The sequence below is a fragment of the Scyliorhinus torazame genome, chromosome 2 (genome assembly GCF_047496885.1).
Source record: "Scyliorhinus torazame isolate Kashiwa2021f chromosome 2, sScyTor2.1, whole genome shotgun sequence".
Classification (NCBI taxonomy): Eukaryota; Metazoa; Chordata; class Chondrichthyes; order Carcharhiniformes; family Scyliorhinidae; genus Scyliorhinus; species Scyliorhinus torazame.
In genome coordinates, this window is record NC_092708.1 from 242,339,148 (window position 1) to 242,366,348 (window position 27,201).

At 45.9% G+C, this 27,201-nt stretch overlaps 1 protein-coding gene across 6 annotated transcripts in view; it reads left to right on the forward strand.

Annotated features, from left to right (window-relative positions):
- Positions 1-27,201, forward strand: part of actn1 (actinin, alpha 1) — a 292,127-nt gene that overhangs the window by 177,143 nt on the left and 87,783 nt on the right. For 3 of the 6 annotated variants that reach the window (XM_072485663.1, XM_072485693.1, XM_072485673.1), the window contains exons 4-8: positions 3,885-3,971; positions 5,353-5,440; positions 5,934-6,012; positions 7,990-8,071; positions 12,795-12,880. In XM_072485663.1, coding sequence (XP_072341764.1) covers positions 3,885-3,971; positions 5,353-5,440; positions 5,934-6,012; positions 7,990-8,071; positions 12,795-12,880 — 422 coding nt within the window. Of the gene's footprint in view, positions 1-3,884; positions 3,972-5,352; positions 5,441-5,933; positions 6,013-7,989; positions 8,072-12,794; positions 12,881-13,094; positions 13,181-27,201 lie in introns of all 6 variants that reach the window. The other 3 variants (XM_072485666.1, XM_072485703.1, XM_072485683.1) reach the window with 1 other exon arrangement.

A 27,201-nucleotide genomic window follows, 5' to 3' on the forward strand; every position in this document is an offset into this window, starting at 1 on the left:
TTTCCACTGTACCTCGGTACACGTGACAATAAACAAATCCAATCCAAGAGTCTGTATCTGTATCCAGGCTTAATTAAGGGTTTGTGAATCTGGTCAACTTTTTAAAGACAAATCGTTTGGTGCTATGGCTAGGACTGTACATTGGTCACTATATACCAATATTAATCTCCTTGATACATGGTTAAACAGCTCCAGGGACCTGGGTTCGATACCTGCTTTGGGTGACTGTTTGTGTGGAGTTTGCACATTCTCCCCGTATCTGCGTGGGTTTCCTCTGCGTTTCCTCCCACAGTCCAAAAATGTGCAAGTTAGGTGGATTGACCGTTCTAAATTTCCCCTTCATGCCAGGGATGTACAGGCTAGGTTACAGGGTTATGGGAATAGGGCAGGGTGGACAAGGGAGTGGACCTGCGTAGGGTGATCTTTCGGAGGGTCGGTTCAAATGACCTCCTTCTGCACTGTAGGGATTCTATGAACATCTGGAACAGAGATAGGGAAGGTTAATAATTCGGACATCCAACAGTCCTGTGGATGCTGTAACAGAGAGGAAAAGGGCGGTAGATTTTTTATTTTGAACAGATAGGCAGATGGCATCAGTCAATTCATCTATCTCGAGTCAATCCATTCAAGATAATAGGTTGGGGGCTTAGATGGATGTAATTGGATGAAGATAGGTTAAATTATGAGCCATATCCATATGTGTTGGCAGGTTTGCCTGAAAAGCAGTCAGATACCATCAGAAATAATCCCAGCGACAAACATTATTGTTTGCATCCCATTGGATTAAGTAGCAATCTGTAGATTTGCCATTCTAGGTAATGCTGATGAAATCCTGTAGCCGTCAGGAATGAAAGTTGGCAGTTGTTTTCCGCTTACTAAGACGTCTATTTTGTTTCCAGTCCCATCCCTTTCCCTTTCCTGGTCCATTCTGGTTCCCCAGGGACCAGCAGCACTCTGGTGCCTTTCTCAAGTGGCCAATCTTCTTAGGCAAGTCTTATCGGCGAATGGCAGCTGGCCAGTTGAGTGCATTATCAGAGGACTGAGCCCAGGCCTGTCTTCACTTGCTGTTCACATAGACACTGAAGGTCATGGATCCTAATCTAGGACAAAAATCCTGACTGAGTTATGTTGATTCCTTCTCGTGGACACTGGGGCTAATTTTCCCACTCCTGCTGAGATCAGCAAATTTGAATTAGGGCTAGGATGGTTTTTATATGCATGAGGTTACTGGAACATTCACACAGTGAAAGCACAGTTTGAAATCAAAGCTCACCATAGAATCCCTACAGTGCAGAAGGAGGCCATTCGGCCCATCAAGTCAGCATTGACCCTCTGAAAGAGCACCCTACCTCGGCCCAATCCCCTGCCCTATCCCAGGGTGCCTAACCTTTGGATACTAAGGGGAAATTTCGTATGCCCCATCCACCTAACCTGCACATCTTTGGACTGTGGGAGGAAACCGGAGCTCCCGGAAGAAACCCACACAGACACGGGGAGAACGTGCAAACTCCACACAGACGGTCACCCATGGTCAGAATAGAACCTGGGTCCCTGGTGCTGTGATGCAGCGGTGCTCACCACTGTGCCATTGTGCCGAATGAATTAACCTTTTTTTTATTTTGTGGGATGTGGGCATCGTTGGCTAAGCCAGTGTTTATTGCCCTTCCCCAGTTGCCCTTGAGAAGGTGATGGTGAGCTGCCTTCTTGAACTGTTACAGTGCAAGTGCTGCAGGTACACCCATAGTGTTAGTAGGGAGGGAGTTCCAGGATTTTGACCCAGTGACATTGAAGGAACGGTGTTATAATTCCAAGGCAGGATGGTGAGTGGCTTGGAGGGGAACTTCCAGGTGGTAGTGTTCCCTGGTATCTACTGCTCTTGGTCTTCTAGATGATAGCGGTCGTGCATTTGGAAGGTTCTGTCGAAGGAACCTTGGTGAGTTTCTGCAGTGAATCTTGTAGATGGTACACACGGCTGCCACGGTGGTGGAAAGAGTGAATATTTGTGGAAGGGGTAGCAATCAAAACTACACAAGGTGGGCAACCCGGTTCAAATCAGTGGTGAACATTTCTTTGTGGAGAATGAAAAATATACGCATGGCCTCATAAAAAAATCTGGTAACTTAAATACTCCAGCAGGGAGTCAGAAACTCTTAATGAACCTAACCTATGTGAGAAGCTTTAAAATCGCTGGTTTGGGGTCCGGCAAAGTGAAATCTATAAACCCGGAAGCTCTCACCTGCAACCTTTAGGTGTTTTATCACATTGACATGGAAAATCTTTGTGTAACAAACGCCATATTTCACAGGGATTACAGGACATGATACAGCATGGTTATCATAAATGGACATTGATTCAGTTTTTATTTTAAGGAGTTGGTTGGGGTGCTGGGGGTGGAGGAGAGTGCTCCAAAAAGTATTAATAAATAGTAATGGTAAAACAAATTCTATATGGGCCTGTGAACACAGAGGTACAAAGAAAGGTCCTTCAGCCATCAGGCATAAATGTTGCTGCCCCCCCCCAAAGAAAGAGATTTGTTGCTCCCCTTTTCCAAGGGTGCCTCTGGGTATAATTCCACGGGTTTCCTCCCACAGTCCAAATATGTGCAGGTTAGGTGGATTGTCATGATCAATTTGTTGGATTACGGGGATAGGGTGGGGGAGTGGGCCTAGGTAGGGTGCTCTTTCAGCCGATCGGTGCAGACTCGATGGGCTGAATGGCCTCTTTCTGCACTGTAGGGATTCTGTGAATATAATGGAAAGGTTAGAAATGTTAGAAACCTTGGTGAAGTTACTTGGCTTTAAAATCACTTTGAGGGGCAGTTATAATAGATCCATAGAATTGCTACAGTGCAGGAGGAGGCCATTCAGCCATTGGTTCTGCACCGACCCTCTGAAAGAGCACCCTATCTAGGCTCACACCCTTACCCTGTCCCCATAATCCTATAACCCCACCTAATCTGCACATATTTTGACTGTGGGAGGAAACCGGACCACCCAAAGGAAAACCATGCAGACACTGGGAGAACACACAGACAATCACCCAAGGCCGGAATTGAACCCAGGTTCTTGGCACTCTGTGGCAGCACAGCTAACTACTGTGCCATCCATATATGTGATCTGACTTGTAGCTGTGGGTTTAATCTCACTCCTGTTGTGTGACACCCTTATTGACTGAGCCTTGCTAATTATTGCCTTTGCTACGATATGGTTACGAGAGGAGAGGACTTACTTCCCAAGGCCTACTTCAGCCGATACGGCGATGAACGTATGCTGTTGAAACAGCCGAAAATGTTTTTTTTTTTACCTTGTATTTATAATTTTCTCCACTGTTGGGTTATCTTTCACTTAAGTCAGCTGCCAATTTTGGAGTCGCACAGCAAAGAGGGCAGATTCAGTCAGATCTTACAGCTGCTGGTTCTTTGAAAGTTCTGTCCAATTAATCCCACTCCTACTGCTCTTTACCCACTTTGCCCTGAAGATTTTTTCCTTTTGAAGTGTATATCTTAAGGTGTCCTTGCATGCGGATGATTTGTTGCTATACATTTTGGAACCAGGCTCCTCGGTGGGGGACAATATGTGTTTGCTGAGGGCGATAAGGTGGCGCACTCATTAGCACTGCTGCTTCACGTCACCGAGGATCCGGGTTCGATCCCGGCCCCGGGTAACTGTCCGTGTGGAGTTTGCACATTCTCCCGTGTCTGCATGGGTCTCGCCCTCATAACCCAAAAAGATGTGCAAGCTGGAATTTAAGAATGGAATGCCTGTTTGGTTTTATTGGGAAATGGAATTGCTAACTAAATTGAGGCTTTCAGTACAAAGGATGGAAAGAGTTGTTTGAGACTTTGCGCTGGCTGAATGACAGTTTTCTTTCCTCTGTCTTTCCAGAAATTGTGGATGGAAATGCAAAGATGACACTGGGTATGATCTGGACAATCATCCTTCGATTCGCAATTCAGGATATCTCCGTGGAAGGTGAATAGGTTCACCCTCTGAATTATCTTTGAAGTCCTTTCGTATCCAATGGAAAATAAAAACATAGCAGAAGGAGTTTTCCAGGCTTTCCTGCCGGCGGGAACAATGGGGAAACCCGTTGCTGCAGTTAAAACTTTGGGCCTAAAACACTGAAAGCCTATTTACCTTTAACTTCCATACGTGGCTGTCCTCACTGTAACTATACCTTGCCTTTTGAACAGAATTGGAGAAAAGCAGATATGCTCAAGGCTGCAATACTCCTGGTCAATGTTTAAATTGTTACCAACTGGGAAACGTGCTCTATCCAATGGTTATCAGCAAATTGCAGTCGACACAAACTTTGTACAATGCTGGTCTCATGAATTAAGTAACTGATAATTAAAATAATTTCTCTGCTCCCAACGAAGAAATACATGCTATTCATTGGCGGAACTGGTATTTTGGTAACATTTTTTATTCTCTCCTCTTCCCTTCACCACTAGAAAAACAAATAGATTTGTCCCTTATTACAACACAGTCCTTGGGATAAAATAGCTGGTGAGGAAAGTTAAAGTACAACATCAATGTAAATGTTGGAGTGCTCCTAATTGAGTAGCTTCTAAGTGCATCTAGATCCCTCCACGGTTGGAAACGGTCTTCTTTCTATTCTGTCCCATCCTTTCATTATTTTGACTATTTCTCTCATGTCTCCCTTTAATCTGTGTTCTGATTAAACATATTTCTTCATTTCAGGCAGCTTCCGAGCAGATGTTTCAGAAGTCTCAATGTGACTTCCTAAAGCATAGAGCCCCATACTCCGCCAATACTAGGGGAGCCAGTTGTACGCTGCTAAAGTAATTGGACTAGTAATCCAGAGATCCAGGCCTCTTTGAACCCAGACATTAGTGATGGAATTTAAATTCAATTAATAAAATCTGGAATATAAAGCTAACTTCAGTGATGGTGACCATGACAACCACAATCGATTGTTGTAAAAACCTATCTGGTTCACAAATGTTCTTTAGGGAAGAAAATCTGCGATCCTTACCTGGTCTGGCCAACATGTGACTCCATACCCATGGCAATATAGTGGCTCTTAACTGCCCTTTGAAATGGACAATTAGGAATGGGCAAAAAATGGTGACCTTGCCAGAGATACCCATAACCCAATGAAAAATATGGTTGACTCATTCTCATCATTTGGATTTTGTATGCTGTACCATGTGATAAAACCTACAGTTCCATCTGTTTTCTTTAATGGCTTTTCAACCTGAGGTAGTGTCTTTAATGCCCTGTGAAATTATATCACCAACTAGAGATCTACTGTCAGAACCGTCAGGTAAATGTTGTCTCTCTAACTTTTAAGCCTGTTGGTTTTAAAGTTTACCTCTGGTTTTCACAGAGACGTCTGCAAAAGAAGGGCTCCTACTATGGTGTCAACGCAAGACAGCTCCCTATAAGAATGTGAACATTCAGAACTTCCACATCAGGTAACCCCCAGTCTTAAAAACGTACTCCTTCAAGATGGTCAGGAATTGCAAGATGGTAATTCAATGTTACAAGCAAAACCTCAGAGTTGATTAGTTGTAGCGCAAGAGTGAAACACTGGTGCAATCCTTGCCTCGCACTCATCTCTTACTCATGTGCACTTTTACATAGTCCCCATCATAATGACTGGCTGAGGGACATTGAGAAAGTCAAAGTCCTGGTGGTCCAGTCATCCCAAGCGGTTTTACTTGGGCAGCCTGCTTCTGAAATGCACAAACGTACTTAGCCACCAAATTTGTTGCTTTTTTACCATCGGGACTTGTCGCAACATTCATGGGTTTGGTTTATTTTTTTCTTCCTATGAGAAATTTGATTACACCATAAATCTAATGAATGCATTATGGCACTCAGTTTCAAGGCGAAGCTGGAATCTGAAATTAAAATGAGAAAATGTTAATGCCGGTATCATTTTCTTCCCACTTCTCTGTTTTTTAGTTGGAAGGACGGCCTTGGATTCTGTGCTCTTATCCATAGACACCGGCCAGAGCTTATTGACTATGCAAAGCTGCGAAAGGTCTGGCCTTTTTTTTTTTTTGTTGCATTCATGTATGTCTTTGCTGTGCAAATTAATACACTAGGATAGTTGGATATTCAAAATCTAAATTCATGCTCATTCTCTATAAATACCAATACAGCCAAACCTTGTGGAAAATGATGTCTCTGAAAAATGTTTGTGACAAAGGGAATGATCTGACGTGGGTGGAAAGAACTTTTCTCTCTGGACTGTATTGTTCAGTTTCCATGGGTGACTTGGGTAATGTTTCCCCTTTTTTTTACAGCTGCTTAATATCTTTCCATCCATGGGCTGGGGAATGTGAATTCACCAGGAAAGATGATCAATTAAACATGCCTGGCCTAGTGGACCTAGGCTTTCTACCAGGCCCAACCGCCCCCTTCCTAGCCTGTTTGGTGGAGGGAGAGCAGAAAATTGCTTCAGGATGCATTCTGCTGCAAAACTGCTTCCTGCCATCAGGCCTGACGATGCCCACTCAAAAAGATATAAAACAAACTATATTTCCTGCATGTTCAGGAAATATAGTTTGTTTTATATCTTTTTGAAGGATGGCTGCATATTAGGTCCAAACCATCTAGTGTTTGTTGTCCTTTTCTTCTCCTTGTGCTTAGTCAGTAGGCCAACATCAAGGCACCAGCCATGCAGAAGGGATCAGTTAACACAAACATATTTATGTTCATTCATTAAGGATTTGAGGAGTTGGTAGCAGTGTTACACAGTTTGAAAACTTATTCGCATCTCTGCATTGGTAGCTTCCTCAGAACCAACTGTGACTAATGTCCGAATCACATGATACACTGCACCGTAACCTCTCTAGTAATTATACAGAAAACATAACCACACCCACTTAAAGGTGTACTATAACAGAGTCCACAACGGTCTAACGAGAGAGATATAGAAACAGAATAATGGCGGGTCTCGTGTGAGTGACATTCTTATATGCAGTCCTGAGATTGAATTTGAGATGATTGTGTTTTACAAGCAAAGGCCAGTGAAGGTATCATTTGTCTTTATAATGTATCCATAATATTTATTGTTCCATATTTGTGCGTACTTCATCCTCTGTGTGCACTGATTCCAATCTCCCAGTCTGAAAAGAGGCGTGATAAAAAAAAATTCCAACCTGTATCCAAGAGATATGGGGAGATGGCCCAGCAGTGTCGATAGCGAACCAGTCTTTATCCTGGTTGACAGTTTTATAAGGGGCAAGGAAAGGAGCCCACAGCAATTTGTACAGATTATGTCCCCAGCCCACCACTCTGCGCCATCTCGATGGCGGTGCAGACCCGATGGGCCGAATGGCCTCCTTCGGCACTGTAAATTCTATGATCTCAATCTCCCAGAGATAATATCAACCCACAACATTCAAATACACCACACCCAACTGAGCAAACAACCCCACTATTGGCAACCATAAATTGTTGCGGTCAGGACCAACCAAATATTCCATAACCCCAGATGAGGATTAAAAATGCAATAGATCTTGGTAAATAAAAGTGGACAAGAAGTAATACAAAGCATTATCCAAACACAAGTGGCAGGCTCCAGTGCAGCATGTATTAAATCTTGCCCTTTTCTGTTTCCACTCTGAGTTTTGTCCCAATTGGTTACTGGAAGCATCAATCAAAATGGCAAAGCATTAACAGAGAGAAGCTTCCATCAGGAAATATGTAGAGAGCTAAAACAACTGTTGAGGATCAGAATTAAATGTGATTGATTGGCACATATGATCATTTCACATCTGGGGCCATTTCAGTTAGTTGTTGAGTCGGAAAAGGTTGTAGAAAGACGGCAATGTTTATGATTTGGAACCTCTCTCAATGTGTTTCCCTCGTGCTCCATGAAGTACTTCACTTCCATGAGCCATTTTTGCCATTGTCCTTTGTTAACATAAGAATGTTACATCACCTATTGGGAGGAGAGCATGTCAGTCTTGATGTCTTGTTGATCTTTGCTTTTTTTCCAAAATTGTGTTAGGATGACCCTTACACCAATTTGAACACAGCCTTTGAGGTGGCAGAAAAATACTTGGACATTCCCAAAATGCTGGATGCTGAAGGTGAGGGGCCTCTAATGTAATGAGTTACAATAAATCTTCATGCACTTTGTTATACCATCTTAAACCGTCATAATCACAAGATAGACCTATTCCTTTGAATGAAGACCATTTAAATTAGTTTTGCAAGTACCTAAATGTTACAGTCTTAGGTGTTTGAAGCATGCCTGAGCTGCAGGTGTCACTCTTACAGAATGTGTGCCGTTTTAGTGCTACCAATCACTTCATGCTGCATTAACCAAAAATCAGAAATGGACATGCTGTGTTACAATTTATTGTCTCATTGAGAAATGTTTAAGCAGCTGCAACAGAATTTGCTTTGCAGCTGAGCTGATGTAAATACAGAATGCAGAAGTTCAGGTTTTACTTCAGAGCTCAATTTAAAGGTCAGAGACTGCTGAAGATGGCATATTTTCCCAGTCAGCTGTATCTGCAGCATAAATAGGGCTGGAGTTAATTGGCTCCAAACGACTACAGCGCATATTCTTCTTGGAACTGAATCCTGATTACACTGCACTCACTGAGAAAATGGGCCAAATATCCCTTGTGTTGCAAAGCTCAGAGACACTGCTCGCTTCGCAATGTCCAAATCCAGTACGCTCAATTTCATTTGAAGGAATGGTCCAACTGAGGAACTCGAGGCTACAGTGTCACGACTGAGTCTGGTCCCTGGGTGGTGGGGGGAAAGGGGTGGGTGGCATTCAAGATGTGAGAAAATTTGGGAAATGTTTGAGAATTTGAGAAACAGTTGAGAAAATTTACAACTTTATTGGCACTCGCTGTTCATATTTTCAAAGTGGGCTCCTTGTGACTTTGAGGTGAGTGCCTAAGGAAGAGGCATATACCAAGAGCTGCACCATTGTTGGCTGTGTCTTTAGTGGCCTGGACAATAAACTCTGGAATTCCTTCCTACTGCTCTCGAACTCACCCTCCTTATAAGACACTCCTTAAAACCAACCTCTTTCACCAAGCTTTTGGTCATCTTACTTTCTCCCCATAAGTGCGTGGGTTTCCGCCGGGTGCTCTGGTTTCCTCTCACAGTCCAAAGATGTGCAGGTTAGGTGGATTGGCCATGCTAAATTGTTCCTTAGTGGAGTTGATGAGTTACGGGGAAAGGATGGAGGCATGGCCTTAAGTAGGGTGCTCTTTCCAAGGGCTGGTGTCGACTCGATGGGCAAAATGGCCCCCTTCTGCACTGTAGGGATTCTATAATTCTAATATCCCCTTACATGGCTCGATGTCATACTTTGTTTTATAATGCTCCAGTGAAGCACTGTGGGAAATGTTGTTACATTAAAGGCATCATATAAACCTACGTTGTTGTTGCTGTTGATCGAGATTTCTGAATAGCCTGATTTAGAACCATCAGCAGGGAGATGGGTATCTGCGCATGTCAGCCACCCAGCTCAGCAAAGAGGAATTGGCAGCCATCTCTCTCGCGCTCTTTCTTTCATGCTCACTCTCTCTCTCTCGCGCCCTCCATCTTTGGCGCCCTCCATCTTTCGCGCCCTCCATCTCTCGCGCCCTCCATCTCCCGCGCCCTCCATCTCCCGCGCCCTCCATCTCCCGCGCCCTCCATCTCCCGCGCCCTCCAGCTCTCGCGCGTGCTCTTTCGCGTGCTCTCTCTCTCTCTCGCACGCGCTCTTCCTCTCGTGCGCTCTTTGCTTTCGCTTGCCCGCTCTCTGCTTTCTCTCAAGCGCTCTCTACTTTCTCTGTTCTTATTATAAAAGAATTCCTTGTTCCCAAATTTAGTACCTCTGAAAATAAACCTTGGGAGCTGCAGTAGTCCAGAACATTTTTGAAATAGAAAATGGTGCTTCAAAGTCAAGAGAGCAGGGCAAAATTGAAGTCTACCTACAGAAAAAGGTTTTCTGATTAAATCGGGAAAGTTGAGTGGAATTTGCCCAGAAGGCTGAACAAATGGATCTGGAATCAGATAAGACTGATGGGTAATTCCCTGAGAATTTTGAACAGTTCTCCCCTTTGTACAGCAGGTAGGATTTACCATTGTTAGATCCTAAATGTTGTGATAATATCTAAATTGGATCATTAACATTTGAATAAATGTGTACTTTAATGTCATGTTGAGCAGGAAAACCGTATCACTTCACGTCTGCTCGCCTGTCTTTCCTGAGCTAACTCCAAGCATTCTATTAACTGCTATATGAACTGTGCAATGTGGAAACAATCTTAAAATAATCCTGTGCGTTCAGAACAAAGCTGTTTTTCCCACTAAAATGTATGTGATCTTTTGTAGTGCCACTTCTCAGCTCTCCTCTTTGAGAGTGCTCTTAAACTACACCAGTGATAACAGCTTACATTTTACGAAGCACGTTTTAAAGTAAATAAACAACCCCCTGGAGCTTCACAGGAGAATTATAAAACAGTATGATACCGAGCCACATGAGGAGATATTAGGTCAGGTGACCTAAAGCTTGGTTAAAGAGGTAGGTTTTTACGGGGTGTTTCAAAGGAGGAAAACTCTGGAGGGAATGTTTTCCAGAGCTTTATGGCTCAGCCAATTCAATGCGCGGCCACTGATGGGGGACGATCATAGTCGGGGATGCTGAGCGCAGATATCTCCGAGAGTCATGGGACTTCAGATGTAAATCCCTGACCAGAGCCTATTGAGAGAAATGTGAGGCTGATAGACCCAAGTTACATTGTTGAGTGCAATTTGCATTGTGCTGTGCTGTAAAGGGCTCTGGAGTTTCCTTAGGAGTACCTGTTTCGCTCAACATCAAAAAGATTTCATGCTGAGTTTCTTGGTGGTTCAATGGCCTGGGTGCTTCTGAAATACTTTGGGTTGGAGTTTGAACCATGTCTGGTGCCATGGTCAAGCCATGTAACACTGCCTACTTGAACAATCACATGCCACACAATGGCAGTGCCACCTGGAGTCAGATACTCCATTTCTATCACTGATGTTACCTAATGCACATCTGAACTCTCTTCACATTGGTTTGAAAGCAATTGTGTAACACCACATCTATTTCAAAACCTTTTAAAACACAACTCTTTGTTAAACATAAGTTGCTATTTTCTGCGCAGGAATATGTTTTATTGCAGCTGATCCTGCCTATTAACCTACCTGGCGTGTAAAATCATATTTTCTCATTATTATGTTAATTCTAATTAGCAAAAAGGCATTCTCCCCCTGGGGCAGCACTTCCTTTTGACAAAAGCATCGATTGCCTTGGGTATCTGCAGAGCCTTTCATTTTGTTCACAATCAATATGATTGCTGCCTTGAATTGCTCCATGCCTGCTTATGGGATTAAATTATTGGAAGCCATTGCCAGACATTGATACTAATCAGGAAAGTGCCTTCCAACTTTTAACCGTAATGACCTGATACTATAAGGAAACAATGGGATGTTTACTCTTGTTTGTGATCAAGATTCTGTTATAGGATGCTGTGAATGCTGTTTATTTTTCCTGGGTGAGGCATCACACTGCTATATCCTTCACATGGAGTAGAAATTTAAATTGTAAATTCTATGATTCTAAATCATAGAATCCCCACAGTGGAGAAGGAGGCCATTCGGCCCATCATGTCTACACCGATCCTCTGAAAGAGCATGGCACCTCGGCCCAATCCCCCACCCTTTCCCCGTAACCCCACCTAGAGACAGTTTTTCATGGCCAATCCATCTCACCTGCACATCTTTGGACTGTGGGAAGAAACCGGAGCACCCGGACAAAACCCACGGAGACACAGGGAGAATGTGCAAACTCCACACGTCACCCGAGGTTGGAATCTAGCCCAGGTCGCTGGCGCTGTGAGTCAGCAGTGCTAGCCAATGTGCCACTGTCCCACCCATATCTTTCATGTTTTTTTGTGTTACGCTGTACGACCCAATATTATTATTAAGTAATAAGTTCTTTTGCGTTTTGTTGACTTTTTCAATTATGGTCCTCCTCGCTCTGGTACCAGACCCCAAGAGGGAATTGGTGACCATGGACTTTCATTGGATTGGTCCATGATTATGCTTAGCAAAGTACTGGTGGTTTGCCATTGCCTTCTGCAATACGGCAAGGAAAGGAAACTCTTCCACTCGTGCCACCTGCCAGCAGACATATTGGAAGGATCTAATCAACCTGCTTGAAGGCACCATCCATGGCCATCAAACCCTGAAGTGAGGCCTGAACCCGGAGCTCCTGATCAGGAGGTAGGGACACTACCATTACACCACAAGACCACCTTAGTTACTGTAATCAACAATAACTTTGAGCCCCGGCCATACTTAATTTCCTGATCACTTATTTTGGAAAAAATGAAGTTCCACTGTGCCATGATGGCCTGGCCAGTTCACAGGTTGATGATCTTATTGGCCATGTTGTATCCCTCTCTGTTAGTTTTTAATGTGCCTTGTATTTCTTTTCACTGGCCACATTGACGATACGGTAACCTGTTTAAAACAAATACCATTGGTCACCAGCAGTGGTGTTTTTTTAGCTTAACCTGCAATTGTGTTATGTGCCTTGGGAGAATTAAAATTCTCGGATGTCTAAGAGCTGGATTTCACGCAGTTTGGGTCATCTCCAATTTTTGGAATGCAGAAATCACTCCAGGCATTTTTGCACCGTCATGTGAGGGCTACGCTCATCTATCCAGTGCAATACAACTGTTGCTAAATGTTTTCCCTCAAGATTTTCAATAGATGAATACATTATGTTGAGTTGTTTTTGAAAAAAAATAAATCCTTTCCTGTGTTTCCTGACAGACATTGTGGGTACAGCTCGTCCGGACGAAAAGGCAATCATGACTTATGTCTCTAGCTTCTACCATGCATTTTCAGGAGCCCAAAAGGTATCCGAGGAATCCATATTTCCTGCAGCAATTGCTTCTCTGGCTAACTATTTTTTTTCTGTTCTCCAGCTGGTCTGTGTTTCTCCCCTCATGCTGAACTTTCCACTCTTGATATGATCTCCTGTGTTGCATGATCGGAACAGTACGATTCTTCGCTGATTGTACCTTGGCTCACCTTTTCCTTTCCTAATCTCTTCTTGTCTTCCTTGCACAGATCTTATAAGCACGCTTAGGCCGGATGAAAAGGCCGTAATGACCTATGTTTCATGTTACTACCATGCGTTCTCAGGCGCGCAGAAGGTGAGAAACCTACCTCACCCCTGTAGAATTCCCCATTGACTTAGATTTTCTTCCTCTTCTTTCCATAGATCCCATATTGTCCTTCACCTTTTCTTTAGTCTGGTTTATGGTGGTCCAGCTGATAAAATAACTTTAAAGAGGTGCTGGTTTTGAGATTAAGCACACTCATTCATTAATTGCACCAGCTCCTCCACAGTCACCCTAGTGTTAATGATATATTTTTTTTAATTAACTTACGGGATGTGGGCGTCGCTGGTTTGTCCAGCATTTATTGCCCATCCCTCGTTGCCCTTCAAAAGGTGGTGGTGAGTTGCCTTCTTGAACCGCTACTGTCCTTCAGGTGTAGGTACACCCACTATGCTGTTAGGGAGGGAGTTCCAGAATTTTGCCCCAGTGACTGAAGGAGCGGTGATATATTTCTAAGTCAGGGTGGTGAGTGACTTGGAGGGGGACCTCCAGGCTGTGCGATTCCCAGGTATCTGCTTCTCTTGTCCTTCTGGGTGGTAGTGGTCATGGGTTTGGAAGGTGATGTCTAAGGAACCTTGGTGAGTTACTGCAGTGCATCTTGTAGGTGGTACACACATCTGTCACTGTTCGTCGGTGATGGAGGGTTTGAATATTTGTGGAAGGAGGAGCAGCGGGCTGCTTTGTCCTGGATGGTGTGCTAATTATGTTGTTAGGGTACACAGGTGAGAACATTATTTAATTAAGTTTAATACACAAATAAGAGACAGCTGGGGCACTGGATTTAGTGGGAAGAGAGCTGTGAGACTGAACAAAGTCAATAAACTCTCTCAACAATGAAAAGCTCTGTGCCTTGGTTTCAGCACCTGACATGGATCCTTTTAACACCTAGGACATGGTTCCTTTGGTATAACTCTAATCCATTCCCTCAATATCATTTTGTGATGGACTTGGTAGGTGTGATGTTGAGCATTGTTGCCTCATCTGCCAGTTTTTGTACAGCTCCTGTAGCAACCATTTTCTTAAAATACAGCTGACCAGCTTAAGAAGCACTGAGAACTTTGGACCTGAACATCACACCAAGTATTTGATCCTACCATTTATTTACCAGTTATCCTTCCAATTTTACCCCTATTGTAGGGCTCTCTCTTCCAAGTTATTCCCAGTTCAGTTACTTAAGTGACTCTAGGTGCCTCCATTAGGCAGCCAATCTACTTGACCGTTTGCAGGAAAATCCTCTGTGATGAGAATTATAAAGTGTTGAGTCACGTGCTCCTGTTGGCATTGAATGTGGCGATTAAAAGTTAGTTAATCATCCTGAAAGACTGCACCGAGAAATTTCTGTGAGTAATATTTTGGTGCTGGACTGGTGAGTTTCAAAGAACCAGGCTTGGTCTGTACTTGGGTTAGCCATCTTTTCAGCCTCCAGTCCCTCTTTCATTGTTCCTCCACAGCGGTGCCTGGAGAAGGAAGTCTAGGTTACAGACTTCTATTGGTTCCATTGTTGATTATATCCAGCAGACCTTCTGCGCCTGCCCCCCGCCCCCCCAACAACTGCCCCAACCTGAATGATTTCATTCCATGGAGTAAAATAATTTCTACAAGTTTCTCCTTTGGTATCTGCTCTTCTGCATTGTCCCAATTTGAGGGCATGCCCAGAGCAAACTTGTATTAAAGCTCAATTGCCACTCGTGCTGAAGTTAATCAATGACCAGTTGTAAATTGTAGGTTCTGGGTTTGCAACTTTTCCCCTATTTCTCATTGTTCTGTCTATGACAGTTCTTTCATCCCAGTTCTCTGCAACATACCAAACCAGAATTTAACCTTGGTGGACCCATAATAAGCCAGCAGCAAGTCAGTTTCCAGCCATAGTAACCTCCTCGTATTGCAATAGCCATTCTTTTTTTTACTATTTCTTGGCTTTGTTCTTGAGACTGGTCGCCCTTAACCATCATAGACTATATCTACTTCTCTTTGTATTGTGAATATCTTTTGCTTCTCTCTCTGGCTTGGCTGGTCCTCAATGTGATGCTCAGTTAATTGTTGTGTACGATATACTTAATTGATTCCTAACTGCGTTAACTGAATACAGGTTTCTTTTTTAGTACTGCCGATTGTGTTAAAATGTCTTATCCACTTTGTTCCATGTTTATTATTTTCCCAGGACAGAAGCAGTTTATGAATTTTAATGTGGTAACTGGTTTCTGCACTTTAAAAAAAATACTACTCTATCTAGTAAGAGTTGCAGAGCATCACAATTATGGTCAAAAATAGGAAACACAACAGTGAATGAAAAACAATTCCAGCACATGATGTCCAACTCATGACCCCACATGCCCACTTATTAAAACTGATACATGGTTTCCAGTCATTTTTATCATGTCTTCACTGCGAATTATTTCTGCAATGAAGAGGGTAAACTGGAAAAATTATATTAAAACCATTTACGGCGACTATAGTTTCATGAATACAGCTATACTTTTATAGATTTGTATTCAATTACTCAGCGCTGAATTGTTCTCATTTGCTCCCTCATAGTTTAGTTCTCTGTTCTTTTAAGTTATCCTATTCTATGATATGCGCCACTTCCCTCGTGAGGAAGGTGGACAGTTGACTCGGTTTCTAACCAATCCAGCAAGAGACTGCTGAGAAGCAGATTCGACGTTATTTGTTGTTCCATCACCTGGATGGGTGGAGTAACCCAAATGGGTATGTTTGCTTAGCTGAGAGCATTCTTATTTGGCAAACAATTGGTAAGTAAGTGACCCATCTGTTTGCTTTGGCCGGGGGAAGATTTATTCTAGCCTGTGACCGTATGTCTGGACAACATGCGTGGTCCAGGCGCGAGGCCGTTTACGAAGCATTATTCTCTCTTGGGTCCCTTTGGTGAACCTGATATTGCCAAGGTCAGTTATTGTGCACGGATGAGATTTCCCTCTTGTGCAGCATCTGTCTGTACTGTAGTGGTCAAGCAGCAAGCTGGACCATTTGCTTGTATTTGCTGAATTTGTGCAAATGTAAACATTTATTTCCTGCTCTTCTCTGAACCCTCTTCTCATTGCTCATTTTCCACTTAGATGTTAGTGTTGCGGGCCTGAGGAAAATGTCTCTTGAGCAACTTCCTTCTTCTCTCGTTCTGTCCTTAATGCCGTGCAGGTACAGGCCTTGGTTTGGCTCGAGGTTTTCTTTTGCACTTGTGCGTTCAATTAATGCTAAATTGCGTGGTTTGTGTGTAATCACTCATCCTTTAGATATTGCATGAATTTTTCCACTGGTCTTGTATCTCTTCTATTTTTAATACACTACAGGTCTATCACTGTTTTTTTTTGTATAACTAAATGAGTCCCTGCCTTGCAACTAGCTATCCAAAGGTGAAATTTCCTCTTGAATTTCAGACTAGTCATTTTATTTAACATTTGAATGAGCTTTCAATCAAGCCCTCCCTCAGCCTAATCGGATTAACTGTTCATCTTCTTTACCTGTGTAACATGACTGTCACCTTTGCTTACAAAAATCTTTCCATTCCCGAGTATTTCTTTGTACATGATGTACTTTGAGAGGTTCCCTTCTTTCTAAGGGGGACCGAATGTCTCAATCCAGCCCGGTAGCATTTCTAAAACGCACAGATATCCATTTCCATTCCTAACCGAGGGCACTGGGTGGCTCCAGGATGCATTACCCACTGTGTAAGTACTGAAAGTCACACACATTTTGAGAGTGTTGCCTCCCAGTGATAAATAGTGAAGTGTCCAAACACCAACCATGCGTGGTAATCTGGCATGGCTACACAATATATTTGTTCAGCTTTGAGAGAAAATTGATTAGTCAGTAAATATTGGATTTGGACGGCCACAAATAAACCAAAAACTGCCTTTCATCTACCCTCTTACTGTAAATGGCCTTAAACTGGAAATGTGTTTGCTGGGTGGCTTTCTGCACAAACACACATTACCAAGTTTCTCTGAAACATTGAGTTTTTGCTGACATGTTGTCATCCGAGATTTTCTAACTTTTTTGAAGTGTGGTTGGTAAACATTCGGCAGGAAATGTCCACACTCCGTATGCAATGAGCCACTGCACAGCAAATCTCTTATTTTCTTTTTGTCCTTTGGTTTTTGAAGCGGGTAGTAGTTTATAATGTTCATGGAAGATAGTTAAGTTTGCAACTTGCCTTCAATTTCAAGTCCACTGGTCAAGAACATCTCTGTGCACTGAGTGTTGTAAGATGGGTCCTTTAGATGTTGAGATCTTGAGACTTGGATACTTAAATGTGAATCATTTATTGTTAGTCCTTACAGATCCCAGGTTACTGTCATGCATGGTGCTGCTTCCATGCAGGTGGATTGCTTCCTGAATGTTCTGTCTTAGTCTATTACCATTTGACTCTATACTCCATACCATATGGTCAGTGCCATTCTCCAGTTCCACGTTAACCATTGCTCTGCTGAGCATCTTTACAGTGGTATGCACACAGTATCACATCGCTGACTGTTCGGAGTTGAGTGTTAAATGAAGATAGGGCCACAGAAATTAATGAGTTGTTAAGACCCATTTTCCTAATTATTGCCTGGTTTTGTTTTAATTTTAACGTCCCCGGTTCAAAAACCTACTACTTTAATATATTTTCCCGAACTTGCAGTCCATGCTGGAAATCATAGAGAGCAACTCGTGTTATTTTAAACCATCACATCACTTTTTTAAAAAAAACAATAGTGCACAAGCTGCTCTTAAAACTTTCCTCTTCAAATAAAAGAGTGTAAACTCATTGGACTGAAATTTCATCCTTGAGGCGGGTAGCAGGAGTCAGGAAAGTCCCTGGCTCGGCCCACCCACCTCAGAAGGTAGTGCCTGCAAGGACGGCTTTTTCATTGGGAGGGGTGGATGGGGGGAGCGGGTGGTGGTGGTTGGGAACTGGAGCCAGATAACTGACCAGGGCGACAGTTCAGAGGCAGCCACATGGGCTGATGGGTGTGGAGGCAGGCAGTTTAAAAAGCCCATCTTGGTTTTATAGGATTTTGCCCCAGTTGGTAATGGAACAGAAATGCCCTCTCCCCCCTCCTCACCCCCCCCCCCCCCCCCCCCCCCCCATACCTTCCATGCCCTATCCATGCCATCTCAAGCCAATGTCACCCATACAACTTCTGCCAATTTACAGACCAGGTCATAGAGCCAAAGCTGTCAATCAAGCAATGTTTTTCTTGGGGCTCTGGTGTTTCAGTACTCTAATGGATGTCTGAGCTCTCAGCCAAGAATAAATAATGAGACTTGGCTGCGAGCCCGGAAATTCATTGCCTGATGAAACCTCTGAGTTCCAGAGAAACCATTGCTTGATTGGCAGCTCTGGATCTCTGATCTCTGCTGCCAATTCCACAATGTTTATTTACCCCAGTTAATGGGACTTCATGTGCGTGCATTTTCTGCTATTGATACTTTTAGGGTCTGGATGGTTGACATTTTTATTGACCTGTTGAAGAATGTGGAAAGTTATCAATGAATGACTTTTAAAAGAACCTTTCTTCATACATCCTACTATCATTGTAGGGTGTATTGGTCCTTCAGAGAATATAGTGGATGAATGGGCATGGAAGTGCCATAGCTTGGCATGGAGACTTGAAGGGATGATACGGGTTGTTTGGAGGGCACACCTTGGCATGGGGGTATGATAGGCCAAACAGGGGCACACATTGGCATGGGGGAACATAGAGGCTGGGTGGGAGGCATGGAGGTGGGTATGAGGAGGAACTTTTGAATGTGCCTTTCAGAAGGTTCCCTCATGAAGGTTATAGCTCATGAGGTGTCGTGAACCAAAACTCTTTGAAAAGCTAGTCCGACTCCATGAAAATTACAGGTGACTAGGACATGCTTATCCCTTCAATGGAGCCAGCCAGGTCAGGAGTACAGGGTGGCGGGCTCAACCTGAGCCAGCCCACACACTTAAAGGAATGTACTGAAAATCAGAGACCCTGGGAATGGGGTGGCGAATCCCAAAATATGAACCCACCCACCATCTTGAAACGGCTCCCAAGTCACCCTGACTTTGTGAAAATCAAGTGCATCGTCTTCAAGTTCATTGGTTAGGTCTTTATAATGACACTCAGTTTCAGCATTAGGTGCTGGTGCCCTCTAGTTGAACTTTGAAACAAGTACAGGAATTTCATTTAGTTTGCAATCAGTTCAAATTGGATGTGGCAAATCGGGGTAAATGTTTCTTGTCAGTCTGTCAGTTTTGAATTCTGCTACGGTTTCCCACATATCATTTGAACAAGCAATAAAAATAAATTGTTGCACTTAACACGTTTTGTGTTTTTTTTGTTCTGCTTCCGTAGAATTAGAGTTCCGTTTCTAAAACTGCTTTTCTTCCCTTCTCTAAGTCTCCTGTGCCACACACTAGAGGCTTTTGCCTCTGATCGACTCACTTACAGAATTGGCATTAAATGTATTCCTTCTACTGCAGCTATTGGTCAACCAACACATCCATTCTTGTGACGTACTGCCTTCCTCCGTTAATCGGAAAGCAAAAAGATTCATTACCCAATCGGATGATGCCTGACTCTCAGCCCTTTCGCCCCCAGTTTTCAATATTTTTATAGCTGGTTTTAAAAGTTCAAAGAACTGATCCATAAAATAAACATTTTCTTTAATGTCCCAATGATTCTTTTTCTCCAGGGTTGGACACAACAGTGTCCTGGAGGTTGGACTTCAATTCCTTGAGCCTGCAGGCCAATCCTGGAGAGTTGGCAACCACTACTCACTCTGGAACATTCACTTACAAGCGAGAAAGAATGCCTATCTCGAAAAGGAAGCCTCTCCTTCCTGTGGGGAAGAGCTTGGCTCAAACTGAGCACTGCGTCACCATCCCAGAGCCAAGATTGGGAACTCCATTTGCAGGGTGCAGTGCGTTTTGAAGCAGTATCGTGCCACTTGTCTTCTTCCAGCTGCAATGCCTCTCGTCCCTTCCCCCAGGTTTTTTTTTAATAAACAATTTTATTGAGGTATTTTTGGCATATAAAACAGCAACATTGTACCGTAGTATACAAAAAACATTAAGACATAATGCAAGCATCAACTCCCCTCTGGCAAGAACCTGCCTAAGCAACCCCCTACTCTACGCTACCCTAACCCCCCCCCCCCCCCCCCCCTTCCCCTGCCGACGATTAATTCTCTGCGAAGAAGTCAACGAATGGCTGCCACCTCCGGGCGAACCCTGACAACGATCCTCTCAAGGCGAACTTAATTTTTTCCAGCCTGAGAAAGCTCGCCAGTCCGAAAGCCATACTTCAGATTTCGGGGGCTTTGAGTCCCTCCATGCCAACAGTATTCGTCGCCGGGCTACCAGGAAAGCAAAGGCCAAGACGTCGGCCACTTTCTCCTCCTGGACTCCCGGGTCCTCCGAAACCCCAAAAATTGCCACCTCTGGACTCATTGCTATCCTAGTTTTCAATACCCGGGACATGATGTCCGCGAATCCCTGCCAGTATCCCTTTAGTTTAGGACACACCCAGAACATGTGTACATGGTTCGCTGGTCCTCCAGCACATCTAGCACATTTGTCCTCCAGCCCAAAGAATTTGCTCATCCGGGCCACGGTCATGTGGGCCCAATGTACGACCTTGAACTGGATCAGACTGAGCCTGGCGCATGTTGCAGTCGTGTTTACTCTACTCAAAGCGTCTGCCCATATGCCGTCCCCTATCTCCCCCCCGAGATCCTCGTCCCACTTAAGCTTCATTTCTTCGGTCTGTGCCTCCTCTTCTCCCATTAGTTCTTTATAAATGTCAGAGACTCTCCTCTCTCCCACCTCTCCTCTGGAAACTACCGTGTCCTGGATCCCCCTTGGTGGGAGGCGTGGGAAGGATGGTACCAATCTGCATATGAAATCCCGCACCTGCAAGTACCTGAAATCATTCCCTCTCGCCAGCCCAAACTTATCCTCCAACACCCTCATGCTCGGGAAGCTCCCTTCCAGGAACAGATCGCCCATCCTCGCAATCCCCTCCCTCTGCCATAATTGGAATCCACTGTCCATATTCCCGGGGGCAGATTGGGGAGCAAACTTCCCCTCCACTGGCCCCAGGTCCGTAGAGCTGCCACCACTATAGGGCGGGTGGAGTACCGCGCCGGTGGAAGCTGCAGAGGCGCCATAACTAATGCTGCCAAACTGGTGCCCCTGCACGAAGCAGCCTCCATCCATTCCCAAACCGACCCTGTACGCACCATCCATTTACTTACCATGGCTATGTTAGCTGCCCAGTAGTAGTTGCTAAAGTTCGGCAACACCAGCCCCCCATCCCCTCTGTCCCTCTCAAGGATCGCCTTCCTCACCCGTGGGGACATTCCCGCCCAAACAAATCCCAGGATAATTTTATCGAGCCTCTTAAAGAAGAACCGCGGGATGAAGATGGGGAGACACTGAAATATGAACAAGAATCTCGGAAGAATCGACATCTTCACCGTCTGCACTCTCCCCGCCAATGACAGCGGGAGCGTATCCCGTCTCCGGAACTCGTCACTCACTTGCTCCACCAACCGGGACAAGTTTAGCTTATGCAACTTACCCCAGTCTCGCGCTACTTGTATCCCTAAATATCTGAAGCTTTCTCCTACCAGCCTGAACGGCAGCCCCCTCCGCCTACTCTCCTGACCTCTCGCCTGCACTACCCACATCTCGCTCTTTGCCATGTTCAATTTATATCCTGAGAACCGACCAAATTCCCTCAGGATTTCCATGATCCAGTCCATCCCCACCATTGTGTCTGACACGTACAACAGCAGGTCATTTGCATATAACGAGACTTTATGTTCCACTCCCCCCCCCACCCCCACCCCCGGGACCATGCCCCCTCAGCCTACTCTCCTGACCTCTCGCCTGCACTACCCACATCTCGCTCTTTGCCATGTTCAATTTATATCCTGAGAACCGACCAAATTCCCTCAGGGTTTCCATGAACCCGTCCATCCCCATCATTGCCCCCCCCCCCCCCCCCCCCCCCCCCGGACTAGCCCTTTCCAGTCCCTTGAAGCTCTCAGAGCAATTGTCAGCGGCTCTATAGCCAGCCCAAACAGCAGTGGGGAGAGGGGGCATCCCTGACTAGTCCCGCGGTGCAGTCTGAGGTAGTCAGATGTCGTCCTGTTCACCCTCACACTAGCCTCTGGGGCCTGATATAGCAGCCTAACCCAGTCAATGAATCCCACCCCGAACCCAAACCGTCCCAGCACCCCCCATAAATAGTCCCACTCAACCCGGTCGAAAGCCTTTTCCGCATCCATTGCTACCACTACCTCTGCCTCCCTGCTCTCCGGGGGCATCATAATCACATTGAGCAGCCTCCTTAGATTGGCCACCAGTTGCCTGCCCTTTATGAACCCGGTTTGGTCCTCCTCAATCACGTCCGGTACACAGTCCTCAATTCTAGTCGCCAAGATCTTGGCCAGTAACTTAGCGTCTGCGTTAATCAAAGAGATCGGCCTATAGGACCCACACGCCTCCGGGTCTTTATCCCGTTTCAGTATAAGCGGGATAGTGGCCTGCGACATCGTCGGGGGTAAGAACTCTCTGCTTCTTGCCTCGTTAAACACCCTGACCAGCACCGGCCCCACTATCTCGGCGAACTTTTTATAAAACTTCACCGGGTATCTGTCCGGCCCCGGGGCTTTACCCGACTGCATGACCTTCAGGCCCCCCAGTACTTCTTCGGTCCTGATCGGGGCCCCCAGCCTGTCTACCAACCCCCTACCTACTCCTGGGAAGGTCAGTCCGTCCAAAAAGCGCCTCATCCCCTCCGGTAACGTGGGGGGTTCCGAGGTGTACAGCTTGCTATAGAAATCCCGAAACACCTTGTTCAGTCCTACCAGGTCCCCCACCAGGTTTCCCTCCCTGTCGACTACCTTTCCTATTTCCCTAGCCGCTTCTCTCTTTCTTAGTTGTTGTGCAAGCATTCTGCTGGCCTTCTCCCCATGCTCGTATATTGCGCCCTTTGCCCTTCTAAGCTGCTCTACGGCCTTCCCTGTAGACAACACCCCAAACCCGGGCTGCAGCCTCTGTCGTTTCCTAAGTAACTCTGGCCTTGGGGACTCCGCATAGCTCCTGTCCGTCCGTAAAATTTCCTTAACCAGTCGGTCCGTTTCTGCCCTGTCTGTCCTGTCCCTATGGGCTCAGATTGAAATCAGCTCCCCTCTCACCACTGCCTTCAGCGCCTCCCAGAGCACCGCTGCTGAGACTTCTCCAGTATCATTTACCTGCAGGTAATTATGCATGCATTTCCTCAGCCTCTCACACACCGCCTCGTCCGCCAGTAGCCCAACTTCCAGCCTCCATTGTGGGCGCTGAAAGGTATCTTTGCAAATCTGCAGATCAACCCAGTGCAGAGCATGGTAGCATTGTGGATAGCACAATTGCTTCACAGCTCCAGGGTCCCAGGTTCGATTCCGGCTTGGGTCACTGTCTGTGCGGAGTCTGCACATCCTCCGCGTGGGTTTCCTCCAGGTGCTCCGGTTTCCTCCCACAGTCCAAAGATGTGCAGGTTAGGTGGATTGGCCATGCTAAATTGCCCTTAGTGTCCAATATTGCCCTTAGTGTTGGGTGGGGTTGCTGGGTTGTGGGGATGGGGTGGAGGTGTTGACATTGGGTGGGGTGCTCTTTCCAAGAGCCGGTGCAGACTCGATGGGTCGAATGGCCTCCTTCTGCACTAAATTCTATGATGGTCCGAGATGGCAATTGCCGAATATTCTGCACCCATCATCCCTGTCAGCAAGTCCCTGCTCATGATAAATAAATCAATTCAGGAATACACCTTGTGGACATGAGAATAGAACTAACTCTCCATGGGCCAGCTCGCCCCATTTGCTCCATGAACCCTCTCAGTTCCTTTGCCATCGCTGGCACCCTACCCGTTTTTGAACACGACCGGTCCAGGCCAGGATTAAGAACTGTGTTAAAGTCCCCACCCATGATCAGTTTGCGTGAGTCCAAGTCAGGGATCTTCCCCAGCAACCTCTTAACAAAATCTACGTCATCCCAATTAGGGGCACATTGACCAGGACTACTCTCACCCCCTCAAGCTTACCCCTAAACATAACAAATCTGCCACACCCATCCGCAACTGTGCCCTCCACCTCAAATTGGACCCGCTTGTTGATCAGGATCGCCACCCCCCTGGTCTTAGTGTCGAGCCCCGAATGGAAGACCTGACTAATCCAGCCCTTCCTTAATATGACCTGCTCAGCCACTTTCAGATGAGTCTCCTGTAACATGACTACGTCCGCCTTCAAAACCCGTAAATGCGCGAACACACGCGCCTTCTTGACTGGCCCGTTTAGCCCTCTAACATTCCAGGTGATCAGCCTGGTCGGGGGGCACCTCGCGCCCCCCCTCCTTTGCTGATCAGCCATCCCCCTTCTTTGGCCAGCCCCCAAGCCATGTGTTGCGCTTCCTCTGGCCGCCTCCACCCCATACCTCCTCACTGTTACCATGCCTAATTTCCAACATCGTCAGCAGACGTACTCTTTCCCCCCCCCCCCCCACCCCCCCTTCCCTAACATCACAACCCTATAACCTAACCCCTGACATAAACTAGCTAAATGAACACCCCCCCCCCCCCAACCTGGCTTCCGTTGACTAGCGCACCCAGCTAGCCTGGTGGCTCCCAACCCCGGCGCCAGCAAGTCTCCCACCTATTGTTCCCTGGCACCCCCCCCCCCCCCCCCCCCCCGGCCCATCCACACCACTTCCCCAAATCAGCCCTGCTTGAACAAATACTCTAAACAGGACAGAGACAGCCCCAACAATAGTACAATTTAAGTCATACAAAACAAAATAGCAGGCACAGCCAACCATTCCTATCTGAACGCAGAGAGAGATCGCAAAAATTCCCCAAAAAACACCCCCCATATCCGAACCATTCTAACTATTCTCTTTTTTTAACAAAACTCAAACACAAAAGCGAAAAAGAGACATGAAGAGAAAAAAGACAAAAAACACATTAAAACCAAGATACAAAAGCATGAAAAAACATGCAGGCATCTCTCAGAAACAAGAGATAAAGAATTCAAAGTTCCAACACGAGTACAAGAGTCCTCAGCTCGGGACCAGCCCTTGCCTCTTTGCAAACTCCATCGCCTCCTCGGGTTCCTCAGAATAATGGTGCTGGCCCTCATGCGTAACCCACAGCCGCACCGGATAGAGCAGCCCAAATTTCACCTTATATAAAATCTCTTTAACTTGCCTGTAGCCTGCCCTCCTTCTGGCCACCTCTGCGCTCAGGTCTTGGTAAACGCGCAGGGTGCTATTGCCCCAGTTGCAACTCCGCGTGCTCTTGGCCCATTGAAGAATCCGCTCCTTATCCAGAAACCTGTGGAACCGGACCACCATCACTCGTGAGGGACCCCCTCGCCGCGGCTGCCTCACCTGCGCTCTATGTGCCCTGTCCACTTCCGGCGGGCGAAGGAACACCTCGTTCCCCAGCAGCTTCTGGAACATATCTGCCACATACGCGGCAGCATCCAGCCCCTCGGCCCCCTCCGGGAGACCAACCATTCTTAAATTCTGCCGGCGAGACCTGTTCTTCAGGTCCTCCAGCTTTTCCAGGAGCATTTTTTGTTCGTCTCTCAACCTTCGAATCTCCTTGTCCGCCACCGTTTGAAAGCCCGCCTGCTCCTCCACCGTCTTCTCCAGCTCCTGGATCTCCTCAGCCTGGGCATCCAGCCTTTTCTCCATTCGGTCAAACGATTTCTGGAGCGGTTCCAAATTATCACTTTTCAGTGCTAGGAAGTTCTCCTGCATAACCTGCAACAGGTGCTCCATTATCGGCTGAGTTGGCGGTGCCCGGGTCTGGACATCGGCCATGTTGGTTTCACTCACAGCCTCCCCTTTGCCCTTGCTTGTCCACTTCTTCAGCTGTTTGCGACCCTTCCTACTTCCAAGGGCAGCACGGTAGCATTGTGGATAGCACAATTGCTTCACAGCTCCAGGGTCCCAGGTTCGATTCCGGCTTGGGTCACTGTCTGTGCGGAGTCTGCACATCCTCCCCGTGTGTGCGTGGGTTTCCTCCGGGTGCTCCGGTTTCCTCCCACAGTCCAAAGATGTGCAGGTTAGGTGGATTGGCCATAATAAATTGCCCTTAGTGTCCAAAATTGCCCTTGGTGTTGGGTGGGGTTACTGGGTTATGGGGATAGGGTGGAGGTGTTGACCTTGGGTAGGGTACTCTTTCCAAGAGCTGGTGCAGACTCGATGGGCCGAATGGCCTCCTTCTGCACTGTAAATCCTATGAATCCACTTCTTAGTTCCATACACCTCTGTATGGATTCAGTGCCTGAGTGCTATTACTTTCCAATCCAGCGCTTAAAAGTGCAAAAAAGTCGGGGGAAAAGGACCAAAAGTCCGACCGGAGCGGGAGCCACCAAGTGTGCGACTTAGGATAGCCGCCACCAGAAGTCCCCCCCCCCCCCCCCCCCAGATTTTTGTTGGCATACATTTGTTCCTATGCCACTGTTTCCGCTGCCTACCTGTTTCCTATTTAGTAGAGACTACAATGGCAGCCTAAACACCCATCATGCTGGTGGAGTTAAGACTTCCAACTGCTGATGCAATGTATGGACTTCAATCCAATTGATGGAGCTCATAGGTACCAGTCTCACTGTAAAAGTGCCCCAGTGACAGAAACTGTAGGTCACGCATTGGACTCCTCAGTCACCTGCAAACTCATTTTTTTGTTCGGAAGCAAGTCACTCTCAACTCTGAGGGACTCTGTAAGAAGAAGAATAATGTTTACTATTTCAAACCCAACCTACCAATCCAAACTGCTGAGAGTTGAACCTGACCAGCCTCGACAATTCAGGAACCCTACACATATATATTTTCCCACCTGATGTGGCAAATTACTGATGGTCTATTTGAAAAGCAGGCGGTGGCACAGTGGTTAGCAGTGCTGCCTTACAGCGCCAAACCCGGGTTCAATTCTGACCTTGGGTGACTGTGTGGAGTTTGCACGTTCTGCCCGTGTCTAGGAACATAGGAAGGAGGAACAGAAGTAGGCAATTCAGCCCTTCAAGCCTGCTCCACC